The 27,459-nt window shown below is 39.1% G+C and overlaps 1 protein-coding gene across 3 annotated transcripts in view; it reads left to right on the plus strand.

The window, feature by feature from the left end:
• The first annotated feature begins 3,427 nt into the window (after positions 1–3,427).
• The window catches only part of Moe (moesin), a 33,524-nt gene continuing 9,492 nt past the window's right edge, over positions 3,428–27,459 (plus strand). The window contains exons 1-3 of one of the 3 annotated variants that reach the window (XM_071708569.1): positions 3,428–3,651; positions 12,614–12,667; positions 17,325–17,504. In XM_071708569.1, coding sequence (XP_071564670.1) covers positions 12,656–12,667; positions 17,325–17,504 — 192 coding nt within the window. In that variant the 5' untranslated portion in view covers positions 3,428–3,651; positions 12,614–12,655. Of the gene's footprint in view, positions 3,652–12,613; positions 12,668–16,636; positions 16,967–17,324; positions 17,505–26,093; positions 26,118–27,153; positions 27,187–27,459 lie in introns of those variants that run through there. The other 2 variants (XM_071708568.1, XM_071708567.1) reach the window with 2 other exon arrangements.

Raw genomic sequence — 27,459 nt, forward strand, 5'->3', positions numbered from 1 at the left:
ATACTACAATACAGCTTTCTTTCGAATTTCCTGAGATATTTTAAATTTTGTTATAATATTTGTTATATAAAATATGAAATATCTCGTAAAGTATTCACTTTTCGATGACTTTACCTTGATACTTTTATACGTAGAATAATGAAAGGAATCAGATAGCAATATTAATTTTTACATTTGCAATTTTGTAAAATTCTATGCGTCTACAAAAAATTTTTTAAAATAATTTTTTCTGTTTCTTTTTTACAACAATCGATTTCTTTCATTATTCTACATATAAAAAAGTATCCTGGTAAAATCATCGAAAAGTGAGTACTTTACGAGATATTTCATATTTTATATTAAAAGTATTGTGACAAAATTTAAAATATCTCAGGAAATTCTTAACGAAAGAGAGCTTTATTATAGTGTTTTAAAAACCTTTCGACAAGGGCTACAAAAATATGTAATAATGAAATATAAGGAGTTTTATTTAAGAAATTGAAGGTGACCTTCACGTGACCTTTAAACGACTATCCAAGGTCAAATCATTGCCACCATCTTATGTCCCCCTTAAAACCATACAACTTTTGTCTGAAACATTTTTCATAAGATGCATATTTTACAAAATATTTGTCATTAACATTATAAATGCTTCACCTTGTGTACCGAATAAAATAAAATTTATGTATTTTAAGGTTTTTTCCTCCTGACTAGTCTGGATACTTGCATGCCACGATCAAGTTAGATCGTGAAATATGAAGCGTCGTCTACAATACACGGAGTAACCGTGGAGTAAGGAGTAAGAGTAGGCGTAAGAGAGCTATTTTCGGTTTAAGAGAGCTGGCGTAAAGGCGTAAGCGAAATAAATTAATTTTATTTCTTACTCCTACTCTTATTCTTACACTTACGCTCGGTCAATCAGGACGCAACAGGCTATAATGCTTACTCCTGCCTACTCTTATTCCTTACTCTACGCTTACTCCGTGTATTGTAGACGACGCTTGAGAAATGATACGCTGAGAATTAATTCTTACGTACCATTTTCAACTGAAAAGATATTTGGATGAAAAAACCCTTCAGATCGCTTTAATAAAATGTTCCGAAAACTATCTTTTTTCCTTGACAGTCAGTGACGCCAGAATGGGATTGCGGCAGGCCGCGGTTTCTCGGCAGTATGTACGAGCACGTGTCCTTGCGGCGTCGGACGCACACGGACGTCACGGACACGTGCAGCGTGCAGCTCGTGCTTTATGTGCGTATCTCTATCATTCATGCTGCCGAAAAGCCGCGGCCTCATTCTCTGAATTTCCTCATCACCGTCTGAAACACTCGTGCAGACTTGGGCTCTGTGCACCTGCAATAGAGCACATATTAGAAATAAGAATAAATATTAAATATATAGGAATAAATATTAAATATTAGGATATATACATATATAGGAATAATCTTGTAACAAATATTAAATATTAGGATATGTAAATGTAAGAAATATTTCTATACTTATATCTTATACCTTATATTTTATTCTTTTCCATTGTGCGTTACATTTAATTATTATTTCTAATTCTGATTCCTAATATTTAATATTTATTTTTATTCCTAATATATACTCTATTGTGCGCAGAGTCTTACAACAGACTTTCAATCTCCTTTTCTCTTCTGAGCTTCAACCCTGCGGAAATAAGCTCTATCCAGATTGTGATCCAGATATTATACGTCCACGCATTTCAATGCTTTTAGAAGTTTTAGAACAATTAAGTAGATTAATGTTAGTGACCAAATTCTAGTCTTTACAGTTCGTAATTTTCAATTTTCAATGCGCAGTTTGATGCGGGCATTAGATATATGTGTTACATGGATAATTAGCAGAGTTGGGAACGTTACTTCATAAAAGTAATGTGTTACCGTTTCCGTTACTTTTTGCAAAAAGTAACTCGTTATCGTTACTAATTTTAAAAAGTAACGTGTTACCGTTATTGGTACTAATAAAGTAACGATTCGTTACTTCTTCGTTACTATTTTGTAATACTAAAATAAAATATTTGACTTTAAAATTATATTATTAATAATCAATATTCAAACTCTAAACTAGTCTCTATATATAGCATCTGGCTTTTTCATATTAAACATATCTAAATAATTTTTCTAATTTTTTATATAATATTTATCTTTATAGGAATCTAGATTGTAATTAAAATATGCAAATTTTATCAAAACTTTTTTCAATATTCACTGCCAGTACTAAACATTTATAGTACATATTACATATACACTGGGGCCAACTGATTCGTTAACTGCGTAATACGGGAAAAGATGAAGGGAATATTTCTATTTTAATCAAGAGTACCTAATACGCGCTATCTATTAAATAGAGATAACTATAAAGTAAAAATAAAATTAACGATTGAATTCGTTGTTACTATAAGAATATAGTGGTAATCATGCAGAGAGTTGTGCCAAGAGCCGAAGATCCAAGTTCAAATCCGACCGAAAATTGTCTGTTTTTATTTGATCGCCACCTCTCGGAAGGCAATGGCAAACCACCGAGAGTATCTTGCCCAGGAAAACCCCTGTATATATCCTAAGGGATAGGATAACCCTGCAGAAAATCCTAGAGGAAAGCAACGGGAAACTACCTCTAGTATCTTCCCAAGAGAATCTCATGGTTTGTCTTATAAAGACAAACATGAGATCATGACACTTCAGTTATGAAGTGTATTATTTGACCGGAGAAAGAGATAAGAATATAATGACATTACCGTTATTATTACAAACAGAAAAAAAGGTAAATGCGTTACTTTCTTCCCAATTCTGCACATTTGCAAAATATAAAGAAAAGTAGGTTAAAAAGATTTATTTAATATATAGAAATAATTGTTTATTGATTAACCAGAAAATGTTTATTATTTTCGACAACAATTGGCTAACGAGTGTAATAATGACAAACGACTTTATGACGTTCTCGATCCTCTCCTTGGATCCTTATCAAGTAATTCGGATCCGAATTGTTTGTTGTTCAGATTACTTGAAAAAGATGCAAACCGAGGGTCGAAACATCGTAAATTGGTTCGTCATTGCACCCGTTAGCCAATTGTTGTCGAAAATAATAAACATTTTCTGTTTATTTAATATAGTTCCGAAAAAAATAGTTTGATAAATTTTTAATTAAAAAAAATGTGGAACGATTTTTATATCAGCGAAGATATTAAACAATTTTGCCACTCTTCTCGGTATCGATTAAACGTTAATCCATTCTCGGACGACTCGGACCAATAGACTGCAGTCAATGCGAATTGAAACTAAACGGGAGTGTGAACGGCGCGAAATATATCTCGCGGTCTCGCGTCTCTCGAGCTTTTCTGAACCGCGTGCGGCGCATCTTCGTGCGGCGCGTGATTCGTGCCCGTTCCCCCTCCCGTTCCCGCGCGACCACCGCTTCGCGTAAACGGACGGACGGACGGACGGTCAGGCGGCGGCGGCCATATTATCAGTGAGGTGTCAGTATTTTCCGAACGTGACGGGATTTTTGGGTGTGGATCGTGCGATTTCCTGTTTCGCCGGCTGTCGCGGGGAGTTTAGTAGCGCGAGCGCGAGCGCCAGGCGGGCCATCGTCGTGGATGTGGTGCGGCACACGTGTCACGGGGAACCACGGGTGCGTGCAAGCAGAATCAGGTAAGCGCGCTGTCGACGTCGCCGACGTCGCCGTCGCCGACGTTGCCGTCGCCGTTGCCGACGTCGTCGCGCTAAAAGGCTACATTCGCGATTCCCCGATTCGCTGTCTCTCGCCGTCGCGAAGAAAAAAAAGAAGGAATTCAGAGCTCGAGCGCCGCCGGCGCTCGCGTGCGCGCGCGCGGGTCGTCGCCGATCGTCGCCGGTAACGTCGGTTACCCGGATCGAGACGATCGCGATCGTTCGATCCGTCTTCGATCGCGGCGCGGCGTCGCGGATCCTGAATCACGCGTGATTCAGAAACGCGTGACGGGCAGCCGCCGCAGCCGGGAGTCGGTCAACCGAGGCGACTTCGCGGGGTCGACCTCGTAACGACGCCGCTGTCGCCGCGCCGGTCGCCGTGAAGCCAGGCCGCCTCTTTTACCTCTTTCTTTCACAGTGCACGTTGGAGTTCGGCGCGTGATATATCATCACCGGGAAGGTACGAGGAATCGAGGTTGCTTCGCCGGGAAACCGGTTCGATCGTACCGACGTCTCGGTTGAGCTTACTGCGTGTAACTTAATTTTCTTTCTTTTCCGTGCGCCACGTTTTACCGACGTCGATTCGGCCTCGCCTCACCTCGTGATTTAGCCGATTCTTCATTCTTCGTAGATCATATATTTGTACGTATATAAGTATTCACGGATATTTAATCGATGAATAATCAACAGTGATACACGCTCCTGATTATTTGACTTGTAAAAGGACGAAAAATTATTAATGTCCATTTCTACCACTGTAAATTGACTTTAATCTTAGTTTATTTTTTTTTATCTTTTTCTAGTTTTAAGAATTAGAAAAGGATAAGAAGTAAGTTAAACCGAGATTAAAGTTAATTGGAATCTACATTGGTGGAAATGGACATAAATCAGACGTGACGAAATTCGCTCGGTTAGCAAGCCACGACTACGTTTCTTCTTCCGTATCGAAGTTGAAGCACGATTGAAGAAATAGAAAATTGCAAATTGATCGTACAAAACAATTGTTGATAAGCGTCTAATCATATTTCTGTTTGCTGTATTAAAAATTAGGGGACTAGGAATGTGAAGGAATTTATGAAAGGATAGAATGATAAATTGATTAATCGACCAACTAATTCGGTTGCACCCGTATATTTTCCTTTTCCGTCTATAGGGTGTCTCAAACTCGCCAGCGCAGTTATATTTGTAATAAATATTTTGATGTGTTCGGGCGTAAATATTTTGACAAATTTCCGCGAACGGTTTAGAATGGCAAATCAACATCAACGAATGTATATTCTTCAATTAATCTCGAGCTAACTATATAACGAAACTTCCATTTCGATATTATTGTTAAAAATCCAAATATTTAATAGAATTAAAATTTGATTAAAATCCCAAGCGATAAAACTCTCAGTTTCAATCTTGGATTAGAAATCTAAATTACGTGTTGGCAAACGAACGTGATTTTAAGTATCCCAGTTTTCGCTGAGAAATTTCTCTAAGAGACCCGTTAAGGTAACTCGCGTGAGCGACACCCTGTATAAAACACCTGAAGCTCCGGATTTAGAAAGGAATCGCGGTTGACAACTCGACGAACGCGTCGAATCGCGTTCTCCACTTTCGTTGCCCCTCTGGTCGAGAGTTATGCGCGTTACGACGCGAAAGGAAGGGGACGGGAAGCCGGTGTCGTGTGTTCTGTTCGGCGGCGGCTGTGTCGGTTCGTTCGAGATTCCCATCCATCCCGGATACGGGACCTGGACGGGACCCCATCCCGTCATGTGGCCCGCGACACGGCTTCATCACCTCTCTCGCTGAAGCGTACAGAGGTTATCCCTGCACGACGGTGTACCCTCCCCTCGCGCACGCTCGCTCGCGCGCCCCGCGGCGCCTTTCTCGTTGAGAAATCCTTGGACGTTCATTCCCGTCACACGTGTAGCGTTTCAACGTGGCCGCCGCCGCCGCCGCGCCGCTCATCTCGCGTTCACGCCTATCGCGATCGTCACGAATAATACGGTTCAGTGTCGGAGAGAAGACCCGAGCGGAATACGAAATACCGTGTCGAAGTACGCTTCCTGCACGGAGATAATTAATTTGGCACGTCGATATACATTGAAAACTATATTAACGCCGAGCTTTCTTCACGCGTGCAAAGATATTCTTCATATAGATATTTTCTTTACGCAAAATATAATATTTATCTGCATTTTTTATCGGTCTTTTCGACAGATGACATACACTGTTAAATTCATAGTCAATTCAGTTTTGCAACTATTGTATACTATTCGATCCAAAAGTTTTCTTCTTTTGATCATAATGATCGTTTAAATAGGAACTCCTATTTAAATGATTATTATGATTAAAAGAAGAAAACTTTTGGATCTCGAATAGTATACTGTAGTTGCAAAACCAAATTGTAAGCCACTGTGTAAACGTAGTCAGTGTCAAATTATATTTAATTTCAGTCACTTTTAACCTGTAAGTCGCCACTGTGTCGATATATGTCATTACTTTAATTAAAACAATGTTAATTTAACTAAACCAATTGAGTTGAAATAATACTGTTTTTTTTTTGTAAAAATAATAAAGTTTGACACACATGATAAAGATAAAAAATGTTATTTAACTCAAGATATTGATTTAAATTTTATCCTTTAATATTTTAACAGTAAGTTGATGTACGCGCAATCATTTTGGGATGTTAATCAGTTGCGTTAAATTCCTTCCGATTACACTTGTAAAAATAAAAGAATCGAACGTGTTAATGAATATTATGAATTATATGCCTTTCGTCGAAGGTATCCATCAAGCTGACAGTTTTGAATTGATGCCTTTAGATCGTCATGCATGTTCATATTTATTGGTCCCCAGTGTCAGTGCGCGTTTCGACCTTGTGTAATATATTTTCGTGGTGATGTCATCCGTTATTTTATGATTCTGTGGCGGAATTGAATCATCGCGGTCCTCTTTTTCTCTTTCTCTCTTTTTCATACGGATAGGATAGTTTATCGTTCTCGGACACACAGAATCGACAGAGCTTATCGTGGTAGACCGTGCGGCTTCCTTCCGCACAACTGTTGATATTTCAGTCACTGTCAATCTTAAATCATTTGCGAGTCGTCGTAAAACATAAACGTTGGAAACCCAGACGTTTGTCCCTGACGGACAATTATTTAAGAACGTGACGCAGTATATTTAAATAATATTTAAGGAGGGTGGTTAGTAAAATTAATTTGATAAGAATTAGTTCAAATTTACGGAGAATATTCGTCTATGGGAATCTGTCGTCCATGCCAAAGTTGAAGACAATCGTCTGCATGGTTGTCGAGTAATTAATTATTGAAGTTATACTCTTGTCTCTCTCTTATACACGGGCGACACAGCAGAAATGTTACCTAACCTGTAATGTAACTCACGAAAGCATATTAAAAATGATAAGAATTTAGTGAAAATAGGTGCAAATAACTCTTTACATATTTAGGAAGAACTTTCTCGAAGACTGAAATGATTCGTCTTTATAGTTATCAAGAAATTGTAAAAATAAAACAGGACCACATTTATTATTTCCACATTTTAATGTGGATAATAACGTATTTGGGTTTCAATTGTACAAACAACTCTTTTTAAACCTTAAGAAACAGCAATTAAATGCATTCCACATATTTATTTGCTAAAATTCGTTTATTTCACGCGACGAAAATCTAACCTATATGCTTTTCCCCTGCCGCGCGCCCCTTCCCCGCACAGAGAACGAACCAACCTCCTTAAATATGTATTAAATTCATAAATATATAAATTATTGTATAATTATATATTAAATATATAATTATGCTTTTTGTTTGCTCATAGAGGAAGCTTTGTTTTTGAGAACATTTTTTTTTCAATGTTAATGTCAATGTGTTCAGAATGTTTTAAAATGTCGAAAAATACATTTTTAAAGAATGTTCGTATGTGCGCGCGCGCGTGTGGTATTAGAAGTATTGTGGTAGCTCCAACTTTTGTAATTCTAGAGATATCAGACTCATTTTTTTAAAATGTAGGGTATTATTAAAGCTAAGTTGTTATTTAATTGAGCGAGAGTCGGTGGAGTTCATTTTTTATAAAATTTTAAATTTTTTGAGAAATTCTTTGCAGAGCGCAGTGATTACTGTGAAAATGCATCCTGCGCTGAGCGCAGTGATTCCTGTGAAAATGCATTCTGCGCTGGGCGCAGTAGTACTATGAAAATGCATTCTGCGCTGATTGCAGTAGTACTGTGAAAATGCATTCTGCGCTGAGCGCAGTGATTCCTGTGAAAATGCATTCTGCGCTGGGCGCAGTAGTACTATGAATGAAAATGCATTCTGCGCTGAGCGCAGTGATTCCTGTGAAAATGCATTCTGCGCTGGGCGCAGTAGTACTATAAATGAAAATGCATTCTGCGCTGAGCGCAGTAGTACTGTGAAAATGCATTCTGCGCTGAGCGCAGTGATTCCTGTGAAAATGCATTCTGCGCTGAGCGCAGTAGTACTGTGAAAATGCATTCTGCGCTGAGCGCAGTGATTCCTGTGAAAATGCATTCTGCGCTGGGCGCAGTAGTACTGTGAAAATGTATTCTGCGCTGAGCGCAGTAGTACTGTAAAAATGCATTCTGCGCTGAGCGCAGTGATTACTATGAAAATGCAATCTGCGCGGAGCGCAGTGATTACTGTGAAAATGCATTCTGCGCGGAGCGCAGTGATAAGTGATAATGTCTAATGCATTCTGCGTTAAACGCAGTATATAATAAAATGTATGCTCAGCTCAAATAACAAACAGAAAAACTCAACAGAAAAAATACTCAGCTCAACTACCTGCATTCTGCGCTTAGCGAAGTAAATCTTTTCATAATAGAAAATCGCTGCTAATTGAATGGATATCGGAAGTTGACATGGCAATTTATTATTTTACAAAACGGCAAGCAGTAGTGTGTCTTACAATGTATACATATCAAGTGCAAATGAAGTGATTGCTACTCATATGTGCGCATAAATGCATTTATATCTGTTAGAGTTCGAAATAGCTATTCTTCAATGGATAGATATGATTGCTATATCTTTCGATATATTGTCTACCTTTATAATATAATCTCTAAATTTTTAGTTAGAAAAGTGTGCAAATTAGAAACTTGCACATTGTTTTCTCACCACTTTTTTTTGCTAACAAAGCTTTGAGGAAGCCAATCTAATTTTACTTTAAAATTAAAGTCAGCTTTTTCAGAAGAAGAGCTTCGTGAGCGAAAAAAAATTGTGAGGAAGCAATGTGCAAGTTTCTAATTTTTTAATTCGTTATTAGGTATATCATAATGTTAGGCCCTGCACAATAAGGTACAATGAAGCACATATTAGGAATAAAAATAAATATTAAATATTAGGTATTGGAAATAAAAATAATTAAACGTAACAATGTAAACGAATAAAATATAAAATACAAATAGGAATATTCCTACATTTACATATTCTAATATTTAATATTTATTACAGGAATGTTCCTATATTTATATAGCCTAATATTTAATATTTATTCTTATTTGTAATATGTGCTCTATTGTGCGCAGAGCCTTACATACGGTCCGCATAAAATATTCCTACAGTTTTTAAAACTGAGTTTTAAATCAGGTTCGTATTTTTTGTGGGAATCGGTGAGACTTAATGGCACATTAAATTGTACTTCTGGAAGACAGGAGAATCGAATACAGCACTTTTCTCTGAGGGAACCTCGGTTTCCGGGCTTTGTTCCGCAAAAATCATCGTCGTGCTTCTCTGGGGAAGGAGACCGGATGTTCGTCACGTCGGCTATTAATTACATGTATATTGAATTCGGCGTAAATTACGATTTTATCGCGGCAATCCGTTACGACAAATCGTCGCGCAAATTTGTTAATTTGTTAATGAAAATCGGCTACTCTTCTCGAAGGTTTCGCCGAATCGTCAAGTGGGAACTAATAATTGTGTTAATTTCAGAGATATTTACTTTACATTCTCCTATATTCCGTCGTATATTACGACAAATTAAAAGTTAATTACAAACTTAAAAGATCGATGCGATTGACGATCAATAATCGGCGGATTACAGCTTGTCGATGAACGGCCTCGAAACGGACGATCAGGTTGTTGTTAGAGCCGTACGAGGACTCGTATTTTTGTCGCACATTTAGCGATTGAAACGCCCACGCGATTGTTATCTTACGTCGGTTCTGAACAGCGATCCGAGGCGCGTTACGAGATCTTCGACGCGCCGAGCCATTACATTTCGTATAAATGCTGGTTACAGCTCAGCGTTAAGTGGCGCTAAATGGAGATAAGCGTTTAAATGCCGCGACGTGATTCCGTATTTTATTTGCCGAATGTCAAGATTGCATCGAATGTAAACACGGGATGATAATTAAACGGTCGGTATCCGGCGTCGGCGATGCCCTAATACCGGCTCGATCACTTTGGAATTCGCCTTTATCGCGAGAGCGGCGCAATTTGCGACGAGCGTCAAACATTAGAGATTAATTAAGATATATTGATAGCGCAACTTGGTAGTACAATCGATAGCGTGTTTCTAATGCCCGGCCACGCTCGAGATACCATAGTGCGTTATACAAATAATCGTTTAATAGACGTAACGCTTGAGCGATTGTGTATCGTATGAGGTCCCACTCTGCCTGGTTTTTTTCTTTTTTTTCCATACCGTTTGTATCAGCAAGGTCGGACATAGTATCATTTCATATCATAGATATAACGATCATATATAAATAGCTGTTATACAATTGTAGCTTATTAAGGTATTTCGTAAGGACGGTTCGTCAATTGTCGCTTAAATAGCGACGAGCTGATACGTTACGCTATCGCATAATAACCTTTATAATAATCGTCAAAATGAGTTTTCAATATTTTCATCGAGTTGATAAGGAACCCTGATCAGGAGAGAGGATTTCTTTCAATTACTATAATTATTCGCCCGTTTGTCGCTTCCGGTTGTTGTTATCGATATAGACGCGCGGTATCCCATTCTCCACGTCGTCTTTTCGCCGACGAGTGCCGAGAAGCGGGAGATAACGGCGGTTCAACGAACGTCTGGACGCTGGGTCGGGTCCTAGATAAAGGGGGAATGCTAGACGACGGGACAGATCGGGCACTCCTCGGCCGCGGCGGATGTCGGTCACGCGGATTTGCATCACAACTCGTTGTCCCCACCCTGCGTTTCCGACGCGCCGACGGCCGCTTGTGTGTCGGAGCTTTGAATCCGGCGCTGGAAAGAGCCATCAGACGAGGCGACTACCTTAAGGGGGAATTACCGAAAGTTTACCGACGAGTTTACCGAAAGATAGGAAAAGCTCGCGGGGATTAGAGCAACGAGCAGTAACAGGTAGTTGAATGCCCGTATTGCATATGAGGCGTAACATGCACGCAACGACAGGCTTATGTAACTTCATATGGCTATACCTGCCAGTTCTACAAGCGTGATATTATTCATTTGCTTAAAGCGACCAGCGATATCCAGTTTATTTCAAACCGATTTTTCTTTTTTTTTTGTTTACTTCTGGAAATCAGGCGAATTTCACATTAATCATGACATCGAACAAAATTTATATCAGACTTATTTTTATTATACCGGATGCACACATGACGTAGCACTACGAATTATTTGCATAATTGTTAGCTTTGCATAATTGTAAGCTATCCATTTCTAGTTTTTATGGTAATGATGATAACAATTAGCTATCCTTGTCACTGAAGGGCTGCATCTTCATTACGGTGAAAGTAACTCGTCTGACAATGGGTTTGCATCCGGTACTTAAAGCGTCGCTGTTGATTAAACTTAACGTCGGTAGTTATAGTGACGTTAAAACTCTTGCGCGAATTGATTACGTTGTCAGTAAAGATTATACTTAGTCTTGTCCTTGGTAAAAAGATGTTTTCGATTTTATAATATAATATATTTTTTTACTTCATCTTACTAGTTTTTCTATTTTCTTTTTGTCTTTAATTAATCAATACACGTACCGATATCGACACACGAAACGATTTGAATTGCAAAATGGTCGTTTATATTATATATAAACATACATAAAATTTCATATATAATTATCTCATTAATTAAATTAAGAGATTCGAAGCGAAAAGGACAACTTACGCAATCTTTGTATTGCTTACATCAGCGTCGTTATTATATTTTGAGCCTTTACTATTATGATTTATATACTTGAAATGCTATTATGACGAGTTATTATTATGACTTACATACTTAAAATAGCATGTGACGAACCACGATGTTTGAAAAACAGGTATCGTCGATTACTAGAATCGATGACAAAACGTTCGATGGAATTATCTGTTTTTAATCTCGCGTTGAATGGACTTCGCTTTGAGTTTGATTTGAAGTTTAATTACCGTTAGATACCGTAAGATACGGCGTTTATCTAAAAGTCGTGACGTTAAAAATTAGAAAATTGAAAATATGATCTGTCTTCTAAGAGCTTATCGGTGTCTTGATAACATTCACAATCGACAACGATTGACGTGCGTCGCTTGTTGAATCGCGTTACCTCACATAAAGTCAACATTCAGTTTTCTTAAGTCTAGTTTACACCTGATTAATTATATGTACGTCTATGTCTGATACTTTGGAATGATCTTTGATACTCTGGAAGCACACACGATTTCATTGCATCTTACTTAGTATCTCAAGAACGAATCGAGTCCATTGTAATTAAACGACCGATCAAATAATACTGTAATTATCTGCCAACATGTCTGAACATGTCGTGTGACATTAACAAGGTATAAAGAGACGTTCTGAATCACGTTCTAAAAATCACGAGAACTCCGCCGATGTACCCAAGAAATTAGAATAATTTCTTGAAGAATTTGTAATGCGCCTCGCAAATTCCAGAGCGTATCACTCATTTTTATTTAAGTAAATAGATTTTAATCAGCAATCTTTATATCTGTTTCAGAGGGATAGTTCCGCTGTTTAGTACAAGAAAACAACAGCCACGATGCCGAAGTCGGTATGTATCTCACTTCAGATATTTTAAATCGATGTACCGTCTTATTGGCATTAAGGCTTCTGGGTACTCGTCGCGGCCATGTTGGAATGTCCCGTCAGAAGCGAGAAATGACACGTTGAAAATTCTTGCGTAGTATTTCCAAATAAAAAGATATTTGCTTAAAATAACACTACAGATCACTTCAGCACACTTCGAAAATACTCCGAGTTGAGGTTAAGTCTACCGAATGTGATACGATGCAGGCTTGTGCGCAGGCACATGACTAGATTTCGTATTACATTCATTTTACGGCTGTTTATTAACTGTCAAGGGAAAGGGGTAGATTTAACTTCAACTCGGAGTATTTTCGAAGTGTGCTGAAGTGATCTGTAGTGTTATTTTAAGCAAATATCTTTTTATTTGGAAATACTACGCAAGAATTCTCAACGTGTCAATTCTCAACATTTCTCGCTTCTGACGTCACATCTCATGAGATGTCGGGAAAGAGCCCAGGAGCCTTAAAAATTTTGGGGATAATCTTAGAAGAAGACAATTTAACAAACTGCGGTTCTGCGGTTGCATCCACAATTAATTTCCGACACAGAGAATAACTTGAGGCACAATTCGCGCTTTAATAATTGATATAAATTGATATTTTGCTGCAAGGAAAAGATTAAAAGAATACGAAGTATACGAAGTGGAAGACATTAACGTCGAGGCACGAGATACCAAGACGAGATATCGAGACGAGATATCGGGAAGATATCCATAATCCGAATGTATTTCCGAGTCGCGACTCGCGATCTGCACACGTTCGCGGAATGCTGTTACATCGACCTAAAACTTCGTGCGTTCACTTTGCAATAATTTCTGTGCGGGAAGACTGGTATCCGACTTGTTTGCGCAACTTGTCGCAGCCACACATCGCGCGATGCTGGCGACATGTGAACTTCTCGGAAGCTATAATCTGATCGATTCCATGAAATAAGAAAACAGAAATCATAAACTAATTAACAGTATTTTCTGGTATTAAAATTAAGAGATCTGCAGAGAGAGTGGAGTTGATTAGTCTCGAGAGGTTCCGTTTGCCCATTTGTTTGAGAGGAATCGGCAGAGGTGAAGACCAATCGTAATTTCGGTTAATTTAATTTTTTGTACGGAAGATAATCGCTTCGAAGATAATCGTAGTTTTTTTCTCCGTAAATCACGAACGGATACGTCGTACTCGTTGCATTGAAGTCGCGATTAGACCGATGTCGGGTCACCGGATAGACATGTAAGTACTTTGTACTCGAATAAAACGGAAGAAGATATGCATCTTTCCGTTCGATACAGCAGACCGATGAATAATGGAACGGAAACTGCGGCATTTCCTTGCCGTGAAGGTGCAACCGCTTTTAAAGATGTATTTTTTTCTTTTTTTTGTCGACATTACGCAAGGTATCTATCGTTATAATCGGCTTTAATGAATACTCATGTGTAAAAAATTTTTAACCATTATGCATATGCAGACGTGTTGTGACTCGTCTGCCATTTACGACTAAATTTCTTTTTTATGTAACTGCATTATGTAATTCGCGACGCGTACGTACAAAAGACATTTGTTCGTCCAAGTCGCGCGGTACGTCTATTTTTTTCAGATTTAAGAAGAAGCTACTTTCATTTTATTTTTCGCGCTTCTCGCTCTTTCAAAGTTGTACAGCTGTCAGTACAGTTGTTTGCGCGAAACGAGCGAAGGCATCGTCTATCAAGAGACCGATACTCATTTGCATAAAACCGAAGCGGCCGCGTTGCATAACGCGAAACTGATTTGCAGTTCGAGTCAAGGAAAAGACTAAACGCTTAGTTAATTTCAATCGTCTTTAAAAATCGTGCACAAAATGGCATCAACGACGGCTAATCTCCGTTTTTATCAACGCAGATTAACTTCAATCTCGAGTTAACTTACTTTTTATTAAATTATTAAATATATTAGACTCATTTTATGCAAAGCAATATGAAAGAATATTGGGCCAACGATACGAGATAAATAAAAGATATATTACAACTTTATTCATAATTAGAATCGATATAAAGTAGACGTTTCGACTTCATTAAATCTTCTTCAGTACTAAATTAAAATTTGTAAAAATAAGAAAGGTGACGCATTATAAATTAAAAGAAAATTAGAACATAATGAACACTAGGATACATTGCACGAATATGAGGTCACAACAAGAGGCTAAAAACTTTTTATCCTTTTCTAATTCTTAGAACTAGAAAATAGAATAGAAAAACGAACGAAAATTTTCGATTTTTGTGTCCATTTCTATCACAATATAGATTAACTTTAATCTCGGTTTAACTCCCTTTTTTTATCTTTTTCTAGTTCTAAGAATTAGGAAAAGATAAGGAGTTAAACCGAGATAAAAGTTAATCTCCTATTATTACGTTTATGCGAGCGTTACTTCTGTAGTTACGATAATTCCTCCGCGTAAACGGGGTTTTGTGATAACTTACGATAATACACTCCGCGTAAACGAGTAAATTATCGTAAGTTACTACAGAAGTAACGCTCGCGTAAACGTAGTAATTGTGATAGAAATGGACATGAGAGAATTTTTGGTCGTTTTTCTATTCATTGCACGCTTCATTGCGCGGTCGCGGACATATCGCGCCGTGTAGGTCGGCGACGTAAGGAATGCGATATCGCGTGTGTTGCAACGTGAAAGGCATCGGCCTTTAACGCATCCGAGAGGTCGACGAGTGCCCTGCTCGGTCGTTTCAAGGAGGCCACTGGACTTTACGCATTTTTTTTACGCAAGGAAGAAAATCTTTTTTTTCCAGAACGCCGTTTTTCATGAAACTCTACGTGACTCGCGACGATCGGGGGCGACCCAGATGAGAAACGCAGACCGTGAAGAGATCGCTCTCGGACTTTGATGTCGGTCTCTCTCTCTCTCGTTACCTGTTGCAAATAAAATTTATAAGCAGTATTATAAGCTGCGTAAAGCGGGGAGCACACACTTCTGCACAACGCATAATGCGTAAGGATAAGAAAATTGATTGGTCCATACACATGTGCATAAGGAAATAGACCAATCAGTTTTCTTATGCTTACGTATTATGCGTTATGCAAAAGTCTGTGTGTTCCCCGCTTAAAGGTCAATCCAAATAAACTTGGATAGCGCATAAACATAAGCATAAGAAAATTGATTGGTCCATGTACATGTGTATAAGGAAATAGACCAATCCGTTTCTTTATGTATATGCTTATGCACCTATGCAAGTTTGTCTGGATTGACCTTAAAGCGGGGAACACAGACTTTTGGATAACGCATAATACGTAAGCATAAGAAAATTGATTGGTCTATTTCCTTATGCACATGTACATGGACCAATCAATTTTCTTATGCTTACGTATTATGCGTTATGCAGGGGTGTGTGCTCCCCGCTTAACGCGAGAGAATCGTGGCGTCGCGCGTCGCTGAAATGCCCGCCAGCAACATTATAACGTCAGCCTCAGTGAAACAGGATCCTTCGCTCGTTCGTATCCTGCGTTAATTCGATACGAATAGCGACGTTCGCCTACGCTCTACATTTTACCAGCAACGTATGCGTCTAGACATCGCACGGAGATAAGTAGAGACCCCCGCGTACGCGCGCGCGGGGAGAGAAACTTCCGCGTTCTCAGGAAATCTCGGGGCAAAAGTGAAAAATTATGCAATCAAATCAGCGCGGGTGCGCGCGCGCACGCGCGCGAGGAGAGAACGGTTGCAACGGTCGCGCGTTCTCGCAAATCGGCCGGGCGGCGCGGCGCGGCGCGGCGTCGGCCGGTTTCCGAAAAACGTTGGAGCCAGGCGGGGTCGTTTCCTTCCGCGGCACCCGGTACTTATCGCCGGAGCGCGCGCGGCGCGCCGCGATTGGTTGCCGCGCCGCCGCTGCCACCGACCGGCTCGGCCCACGTGACCGCGTTCGCGCGCCGCGCGCGCTCAGAGCGGGAGAAGAGTTGCACCGTTGCGCGTCGCGTCGCGTCGCGTCGCGTCCCCGCGTGTAGGAGAGGGGAAAGGAGCGCCGTCAGTTGCACTTGTGGTTCGGGGCCCCATTGTCCCGCGACTCCGGAGACCGGCTCGAAGGCCGATCGCGCACGCTCGTTAGCACGATCCGTTAATTTTGCGCCGTCGACGTTATCGAATCGCTGTCGCGTCGCGTTTCTCGGCGTCTCGAGTCCGTGTGTATTCGCCGCGTATATAGTCTCGCGACTTTTTTTTTAATCGGTGGTTTTCCTCGCTGTGAAGGTGTTCGACGAGTCTCGCAGACATGGTCGCCGGCGGCAAGATGGTAAGCCGGCCGTTACCAGCGCGAGACTAGTTTGAATTTCATTCTCTATATCGCGATGGATATGTCAGAATTGCAACGCAGGCTTCCCTAGATTTTATACTTGTATACAGAAAGTCTTCTATATACAATGCAGTTGAATTAGAATTTTTTTTTAAACAATGGAAATTTTTTAGGAAAAAACATAAAGGAGCACAAATTGACGTAAGAAGTAAAATATGACATGAATTAATTTTTTTCTGGAGCGACACAAGAAGCCTCGTAATAACGCGACGGTTGAGTCCTCGTTTCTACCGGGTGACGCGTTTCGCTTGCACCACCTGACGGCGTCCGTTTTGTTTGCATGTGCTGCGCCGCGAAGATGAACGTGAGGGTGACGACGATGGACGCGGAGCTGGAGTTTGCGATCCAGCAGACGACCACGGGGAAGCAGCTGTTCGACCAGGTCGTCAAGACGATCGGGCTGCGCGAGGTGTGGTTCTTCGGTCTCCAGTACACCGACAACAAGGGCGACCTTACCTGGATCAAGCTCTACAAGAAGGTAGGATATACTTACGTATTCGTCCCGTAACGCTTCCTGCTTCCTCGACCGCCCTCCAACCGGATTTTATCTTCCCGTCTCGTAGCTCATCCGACGTCTAGCTGGAGACTCCAAGAAGCGAGCTTCTTTGGACTTGTATCGAGGTTAATAACGTACGTTTAAATATACAATTAAAATTAGTATTACATTTTTTAACTTTTAGATCAACATGAAAAATGATATATTACTGTAATTTTATGGCAATGTTAACGAATGGCATTTTAAACAATCACGTTTTGCCTCAGATGCAAATTCGTAGGAGCGATAATTTGCGTAACAAGGATCACCGGTCTATCGTACGAATCATTTTAGAAGCTAAGATGAGGATTGAAATCGGTCGAGAAGCTCGCGTTCGTTGGCGGTCCCGGCTGCGAGCGAAATTCCACCGTGATCAATTTTCGGTGTTGATGGCAGTGAAAACTGAGCCCCGTGGTAACGCCGGTAACGGCTGTGCCATCATCGTCGCGTGACACGCGAGATCCACCCGCGCGTATCGACGCGTACATTGTTGGGAATGAAAGAAAATGGAGATGCTCCAAATTGTCAAGTCGGGTGACACCTGACCGCTCGTAGAATAGTGTCCGCTTTGTAAAATTGTAGTCCTGCATTGTGGAAATATCCCAAGGTATACAACAGAAAAAAAGAATAGTCTTTATTTGAAAATATTCTGAATGTGAAAATCCTGAAATGAGATTATATTGCATTAAAGTTAAAAGAAAACTTGCTTGAAGTCATTTATATAGTTCAACCAAGAAAAAAAGTTGAAATTTTTATAAGAAGATTATAGATTGTCGTGTACATATGAAACAATGACGCGTTAATTTGAGTATATAAGTTTTGATTTAACACTTATTTTTTTTCTGTGTATAAGATTAAAAATATAGACTATGGCTGCATTCCGATATTCACTGTCAGTACTAAAAATCTATATTTTTGTATATTGTACGTCACATATACATATACTATAAATTTTCAGTACTGACAGTTGCTGACAGTAAATCGGAATATCGGAATGCAGCCATAGTTGGAATCGCATTAGAGCAGAAAACGTAATACGTAAACGAATAATTATTCGCTTGCATATGTATATGTACATTGCGTTTAAGCTAATAATCTTTCACATTTTCCATTCCTTTCCCAACTTATAATCACGTTGACAATTAATGACAGTTTGAGAAAGGAAGACTGTTCAACTGTGAAAAAAGTACACGGAAAGGAACAAGCGTGTATCTGAAAGTTCCACGAAGCAAGAAAGTATACTTTGAAAATAAATATTGTTCGTAGAAACTCGTTTGTAACGCGTTTTCAAGATTGCCATTGTTTTGATTTTAAGACTCAATCGCCAAGAATTACTCTCGATCGAGTTAACTTCTCCTTTGTATACAACTATAGTCTAATTCGGTTTAGGCGTATTAGACTATCGATCTCGCGCGTGTAAGTTGCATTTTTTCGCGATCGACCGTGCATTAGATTTACGCTTACGCGCACATAAAGTGTATGGAATTAATGCGCAAAGTACCAAGTAATTGCCGACTTCCTAAGGAATTGCACGCAGCCAGGTATCCCGTCGATGTTGTGTGCAAGGATCCTAAATAGCGGCCGTTCGTGAAGTACATTGCGCCGATTCGCACGAAACCTGTTCTTAGACGCGGTTGGGACGTGGCAGTCGAGACTTTCTAGGATTATATTCCCTTAACATCTTTTAATTACGTACGTCGTCACGTTGCATTTCACTGGGGAGGTCGTTAACATCTTCCGGGATGGTGAATGCCTACGTTAATCCGCTCGTTTGATTCAACACCTCTCTTAGAGAGATCCTCAATTCACTTCTCTTTCTTTATTTATCATATTCTTTCTTTATCCGTATTTTTAACTTGTTTCCAGTTTCTCTCTCACTTGTATATCTTCTCCGATGGAAGTTTCGTTCAATCGGCGTGACATCGTGCACGAATCAGCGGCGGCGAGATTTTTTGTCTCGCCATTCGCGTAGCGGCGATAAAAGAGTTCTTTTTCTTAGATCTTCGTCGGTGACAAATGCTGATGTCATCGTCTTTCAAGTGCGAGACACGTGTTCGACGTCTTTGCGCTTCTTTTTCTGATCACGACCAGGAGCGCGATTTTTCTGACTTGGTCTTCAAAGACGTCAGAGAAGTTCGCAAACTTTCCTCATTTCTGTCAGAAATCGCCGATTAAAAAATCGCGTGATGCTTCCGCGAAATTCACTTTTAAAATCTTTTTTTCTCTTTCACGTTATTATTTTTTCCAAACCTCTAAATATTTGTAGATAGATAAATTCCAGATGGATTTTCTTTCTGCATATTCGGAAGACAAATTATTGAATTTATTTTCTTCATTTTAATGTATCTGAAATATCTTCTGTGTTTCCTTTTACTACAGTTTTATTAAAGTTTATTTTATATTAAATAATTTATATTAAATCTAATAATCTATATTAGATTACATAGATGTATATTAGATCTATATTAAATCTAAAAATTTATAATAAATTTGTACTTAAATATTATTAAGATTATTTGATAAATGTTGAATTTAGGCGATTTTCAAAGATCGCATTCTGTTAGAAGATATATGAATTGGCTCTCACATCGCCCGAAGGATTAACATCCGGCGTTCGGCGAGCGACTGTGCATGTCCGGTTTTGCTACCTGTTCGCGATCAGTCGACTCCAATTTTTCGAGTCCATGTACAGTTACTCGTAGATCAAGCCAGACTCTTCATCGGCTTTCACCAACCGGTTAATGCCGGAGACGACGCTCCTTCACCTTGACACAGTCGCCACTGGTCGCTCGTCTCGTCGGTTGTCTTTTTTTTCAGTGGTTATCTCGTCGACAAAAACCACATCCAGATTTCTCGTCGTTCTGCCTCGAGTCGGGCGCGATTCTCGCGCGACTAGACTTTCGAACCTATGCCTCCGAACAGGAAAACGGGGAAAAACCGACGCGACAGGTGCTCGCCAGGTGAAAATTGCGGTGGCTGGAATACAGGCACGTGCTTGTGGTACCAGGCCACTGCGAAACAGCTGGCGTGGCAATGCCTGTTCTCACGTAGCAGTCTCGTTTTAGCAGTCGCGTCTATCACGTAGAATTATTCTATACGGCTCGTCTTCATTTAAATGTCACGTATAAGGTGACATTTAAAGTAAATTGACTCTAGTCTCGATTAATTATGCGATAAAATTATCCCACGAGGTCCTTTAAGTGACGTAAGCATTTTCAGAGTACATTTTTAATAATGTTTATATTTCTGTCTTCATAAATATACAACAGTAGTTTCGCCCCTGCTATAGATAATAAATTCAGATTTCTATTTCTTGCGGCGAATCACGTAGAAATAAATCAAGCGAGTCAAAGTTGCTCCATTCTTTATTTTTATATTGAAATAAGTATAGAGAAACGAAAGCACCTTGAGTCGTTTTTCCGCGGAATTTGTCGCGTTTGTGAATCACGATAGCTATTTATGCAACATCGTTGTTCGTACGTTGAACCTTAACGTGTACTTTAGATATGCGTCGACGGTAGCACACTTCCATGCAATAAATAAAACATTAGAGCTAGATTCCAACGTAGGTGAATAGCTGCTGGGGAACAAAGATGGGAAAGAATATATAGGTTAATGTGTTAACACGAGAGGGAGATATATCCACAACCGTTTAATGTGATTTGTACTTGAAGCGAGAAAGCGGGACTTCGTTAATTTCGCTTTATAAGTTTTGGTTATGCACAGAAGATCTTTCTCAGATATTTAAGAATTTGCATTTAAATGTAATTAAAATCTTTGTAAACACAATCACGTCCTCGAGTCTGTTTATGCCGCAACCATTAAGAGATCTTTTTTTCATTATTTTTCTTACACGCACTGAGAAGTTTCTCACTTTCTGAGAATTTATTTCAACGTTAAAAATACTCGCGAGTCATATACGTCACAAGTAGCAGGATCAAGGTGTTTCATATTTACAGAGACTCGCCGCAGATTCGTTTTTGATGATTTCGATAATCTGATTTCCGAAAGACATTAATTTAGCATCACCGCTGATTAGATAATGCAATTATGTTATCTGTTGTTATAGATAGCAGCGACTATTGTGTAGTAATACATCAATTAATCCGTGACTCATTTTTTCGACGTAGTTTATATATGTATCGTTGCGTAGTATGTAGTTTGCTCGTTTATTCCACTCGCATCCCCGCATAATAAGCCAGCTGGCGTCAAGCGCACGTTTTTATTAAATTTTCCCTTAATGACGAAACAATTGCACGCAGCCGGAAAGCGCGATAGCGAGGGTGGTGAAGAAGGAGGTGAAAAAGAAAGTTCGAAAGCTGCGAGGTTATACGGACTCGGATACGGACGACGACGAGTTCGACGACGGCCTGGTAAGATCCCGAAAGGGTCAGGATCCTTTCGTTCCCTAGACTTGCCCTAACGCGAGCAATTGCGGACATGATTGAGGGATAACGACCACAGGTAATGGTCGGTCAGTCAGTATATAGGGGGAACATTTTTGTATATGGCTAAGACAATAGTGAAAGGAATCTTAGGATAATCAAAATTTAAAAAACAGACAATAATAAAAAAATAAAAATTAATAATTAAACAAATAAAAATAAGCTAATAATAATAAAGAAAAAATAAAGAATCTTTTTAAAGAAATAGATTCTTTATCTTTTATTTATTATTAATTTCTTTTTTATTTGTTTAATTATTAATTTTTGCTTGTTTATTATTAATTCTTCATAGTAAAAGGATATCGCAAAGAATTGGAGATTAATAAATCAATTACAGAAGAAAGTACTGTGCGGGGTCAGGTACGGATGTGTATACGCAGAGGTGGAAAATCATCTTTGTGCAGAGGGATATATAAGGCCAATAAGGCGCTCCGAGTTGGCCTGGCGAGGCCATCTTTCACCCGTGGATTCTTCGAGCAATTTGGAATCGACGTTTTCCTCGGTGAAAATGTCGAGATAGGTCATCGATCTTTCAACTTGCAACATTAAAATTAAAATCTAATAAATTTTTATAATAATAAATTTTTATTTGTGTTTGTTTTTTATCTTGGGAAATTCAGTTTTTGAAAAATTTTTTTATCCGCAATCTCTCTATCTTTTTCTTAAAGAAGATTCACTACAGCCTCGAGAAATCTATGAGATGACACGCGATGAATCTGGAATGTTCCGTAAGATGTATTCTTCGGTGTACTCCGTTGCGTGGCATTCTCATCTCGGGGGAAAAAGATAGCATCCGCAGACGAGTCAGCCGTTTCGCAAGACTTGCTAGGCGTGTACAGATTGTTGAAGAAAAGGAAAAAAAGAAAACGAGGACGTTGGTGCCGCGGGTCTTCGCAGAAACGGACCGGTTATCGCGTCGCGATTGCGATAAAAGAGAGAGAAACGGGAAAGAGAAACGCGGACGACGACCACCCCCGCGCGCATTGTCTGATACGCGTGTCGCTTATTAAACGATCCAATCGAGCGTGTTACGTCAGTTGTAAGTATGAAAATACCGTCTGATGAGTCACGCGATGAGGAGCCGCCTAAGGAATTGCTTCGCGGGAAAGCACGAAGAGCTTCATCATTGATTGTTTATGATCGGCGAAGTAAAAGAGTTACGGCATCGAATGAAAATGTCAAGGCGTCGATATTCCTTTTTCTCGCAAAAATTCACTGGAATCATAACACATATAACGTATCTCTGAAAATATATATATATTTTTATATTAAAGTTCTCTCAGGGATTACTTAAGCGAAACATTGTCTTCTCGTTTTGTCCTTTCATCTCAGCTTTCTCATTCTAAAGTTGTATCTTTTAAGAAACTCGTGCGTTGCACTAATTTGTCGTACGCGGAATCGTCGATTATTCCGCGTAAGACTTTTCTCTTAAGCCTTCCAATGGTGCGTCACTTTCTCCCAATTAGGATTCATATTAACCCTTTAACAGAGGTCGGCTCTCGCGTGAATTGCGAGCGTTATATGCCTGTTGAGATTACGTCGTACGCGTTCTTTCTCCATCAAGGCGCAATTCAATGTTTTCTTACGCTAAAATACCGTCGCGAATCAAACTGCTAAAGAAAAATAATACGCATACGTCGATGCTGTGCTGGAAGGAAAGAAAATTATTAAGTTATTTTCTTTCAAGATTAAAAGTTGCAGAAATACATCCAAGAAATATTCTTTAACTAATTATAGACGGGAACAAAATGAGACATGGTTTCGCTTCAGTAATCCTTGAATATTTATACAGTGAATCATAATTCCTAGTTTCTTCAGGAAGCAAATTGTCTGCAAATTACACGAATAATCGTCATTCTCAGTGTGCGGTATTGATTCATCAAATAAAGCTTCAGTTGGGTGATATACATTGCCGTAATATTGTTAATACGTGGCACGAAATGGCAATTTTATCGGTGTTTAAAACACGGGTATCTTGATAAAGTTGGAACGGTTGACATGACTGGAATTCTGCGATAATGAGTAACTTATGAGGTACGGCTAATGCTTCCATCCATACTTGGACGCGCGCGCGTTTCGCAATTAACGCGCGCGATAAATTTATCGCTAATTGAATCGTAATTCGTTGTAGTGACCGTGAAGCACGGCGCGTCGTAATATTTTTCATAGGCGTGGATTTAACGCCACCAACTTATCCTGCAGAGCGTGGTGAATTAAGTCATTGACAAGTCAATTCTTCTTCAGTTGCAAAATAAAAATGGCAAAGTATATTCGCACGTTGCGGATCGGAAGTAAATTAGGGTCTCGGTTATAAGTCGAGGATAAGCATTACTTCCTAAGCGCATAACTGAAAAATTTAGTATCCTTATCATGCATAGATCGACAATGCTTATTATTATCTTCCTTTTTGTAATAAAATAAATACAGAGAATTTTAAAAAATCTCTTTATTGTTCGACAAAATTCGGTGAAAACAGCATTTTTCGCTCGTCTCTGCGCTTTTGTCAAGCCGTACTGCAGCAATGCCTCATTTCATTATCACGCCAGTATGTCACTGTCAGAGGACAACAGTCGTAATGGCGTGTGATAAAGGCGTCGCGTAAAACTCGTCTCGAGGTATGCGACGGACGTGTCGTTTCAAGGACTCCGTATAACTGGGCTACATCCTGCGGGAATGCTTGATCATCGTGCCTGATCTCCGTAACAGGTTGCGAGTCGAAAAAGACCACGGGTTCACGCAGGTGCGCACCTCGCGGACTGTGGACTGGCTGTTACGTAAACGCGGCAGGATCTCTAGCGATTGGCACATTCTCGTTTTCCTCGTGTCATTCCGACCCGTTCTCTCCGCGTCTCTCATGCCGTATTTCCGTTATCGCGCGAATGCTGTAAAAGACCATATTGGGCCACGCATGCAAACCCGGATTGCACCGCACTGATCGAGGGATAAAAATAGAAACTAAAATCTGATAATCAGTTCGTTATTTTAAATTCAAAATGCGTTGCGACTTTGATCGCGATCTTTAGAATGTTAATATATTCGTGATATGAATATCTCGGGAAAGATATATGGAACTGTATCAGATTTCTTCGATTCTTTTATAAAACTTATGGATTAAAAGTTAGAAAAACAATACTCCTCTATTAAAGATAGACTTCAATATTGTACCCAAGGCTTTTTTAAATCAAGTTTTAAGAATATAAAATGATAAAGAACGTGCGTCTTTTTCAGTTTTAAACTTTATTTCAACAGACATTTGATTGGGATTTTATATAAAATTGGATAATTAAATTTTAACATTAAATATTTATAATGTTGGTAATTAATTAGTTTTGTTAAGCAGGCAAATGACATTTAAACTGTGATGTAAAAAATTTGTCGTTATCCGTCTCAATTTGACCTATCAATACTTAATTTATCGATGAGCACAAGAGATTTAAGAACTGGTAGCTCATCGTTATTTTTGGTATTTAGCAAATTTAGGAGGACTGTTATCCGGTCAGAAAGGAATATTTTTAAAACTGAGAGCCCTAATAATTAACGATTTTCATGAATTTTTCTATTCACGATATAAGGATAAACAATTTTAACGCAAATTTATCACTTAAGAAAAAGCTGAATTCTGATTTCCATATAGTCCCATTAAAATAGTTACAAATTTTGTCACTACAAAATTAACAAAAATTAATTTTTTAAATGTTAGGTGGAATTTTTTTCCAATTTGTCGGTGGTTTTATACTCTCACACAAAAGGGAGAATAATAACACGAGTTATTTATGTTATGAGACGTTATATTATATAGAATTAGCATTTACGTTGGTGACACTTTCTTCCGCTGACTTGAGTTAAATTCCTTCTCTCGTCCACGGCAGTCCTTAAAATTATTGTCATTGTACGACACGGCAGGTGGCATCCTATTTACCTGGTTTACCATAAATCTGCAACATACCTCGAATGCCGACCCGATAATTTCAAGGACGCGCTCTCGTGGCCGAGATACGCACAGAATGGTTTTAATACCGCAATACTTTAACATCACTGTATTTTTATTCTTTGAACGCATGCCAACCGCAATACTAACAACTGGAAGAGTGGACTTTCGTTCTTGTCTAGGGTAAGTTGCGAACAGTTTGATCAGCGTGTTGTGCTGCATGCCAACGAAACGCGATGCACGTTTGACGACACGGAGACATCCTTTTCTGAAATATATATTTAGTATCGAGTCCGGAAGTGGGTATTCAAAGTCATTTAAGAATAAGAATTTCTTATAGCGAGTATGTGTATAAATAAAGAAATTTTTATTCAGGAGCTACGACTATAAATAACGTGATGATCGATGAATACTGCCCCATGACTCGTATAAATCTTTCATAAATTGTGTAGTCTTGTTATGAGACAGACGCGAGATTGTACTTGCCGTCAAACGAGACGTCGCGTCAACTATTTGTCGTACCTTATGTCTGAAAAAGTAGCGATAACAAATCATATGTTGTTTGATAAATAAGAAGGCGATTCCATGCCGTTACATCATGATCATGATCATGATCATGATCGTGACTGGTGGGTTTTTTTAAATGCCGTCCTTGAAACGCATCTAATGCACGGATGCCACTTTGACGATCTGTTTGTTCGCGAGAAACTGTATCTCGCGTACAAAAAGGCATGCATCGAGTTTTTCGTAATCTAATTATTCTTTGTTATTTTCGTCCGACAGATATGCAAGTAACGTTAAGCCGCGCTTGTTGCGTGCGTCAAAATCATTTATGTTTATTTCTACCAACGTAGATTAAGTAACTTTAATCTCGGTTTAATTTATTTTTTATCTTTTCTTAGTTCTGAAAATTAGAAGAAGATAAAAAATATAAGTTAAACCGAGATTAAAGTTAATCGGCATTGGTAGAAATGGACATTAGTCGTCACTTTTGGTATTACTCATTGGTAAAGAAAGTTATTTGAAATTTTAATTGTCACAAATTACGTAGGTTGTTTAAATACGGTTTTAAAATATTAGTATTATCGGCTTATTGTAATCTCGTTTTATTTATTCGTGACACTAAACATGAAAACCGATATTTTCGATTAAATGCATGTGATGCACCGATAACACCCTAAGTGTAAGGGCAATATGTGATATTGGTAAATAATTGCAGGTGGTTCCGTGCGGTCTTCGAAAAATCTGCCACGTAAGATCACAAAGAGTTTTCTGATCCTTTTATATTATTTCGATGTGTTCTCAGCACCCAGACTTGAATTCCCGAATTGAGTAGATAGAGATAATACGTCATCGGTGATCTTTTTACTCTCGTCCTTGGCGTTTGATATATTAGCCGAATTAATCACTAGACGATAAATTCGCAGTTCCCATTAATTCTTACTCAGATAAGAGCACTTTACTTATTCACACATCTAAATTATTCAGAGAGATAAGTGTCGTTTTGCTTTTATTATCTCCATGA

This window comes from Temnothorax nylanderi, unplaced genomic scaffold (assembly GCF_030848795.1).
Source record: "Temnothorax nylanderi isolate EJ_2023f unplaced genomic scaffold, tnyl_v1.0 TNYL_tig0069_pilon, whole genome shotgun sequence".
Lineage (NCBI taxonomy): Eukaryota > Metazoa > Arthropoda > Insecta > Hymenoptera > Formicidae > Temnothorax > Temnothorax nylanderi.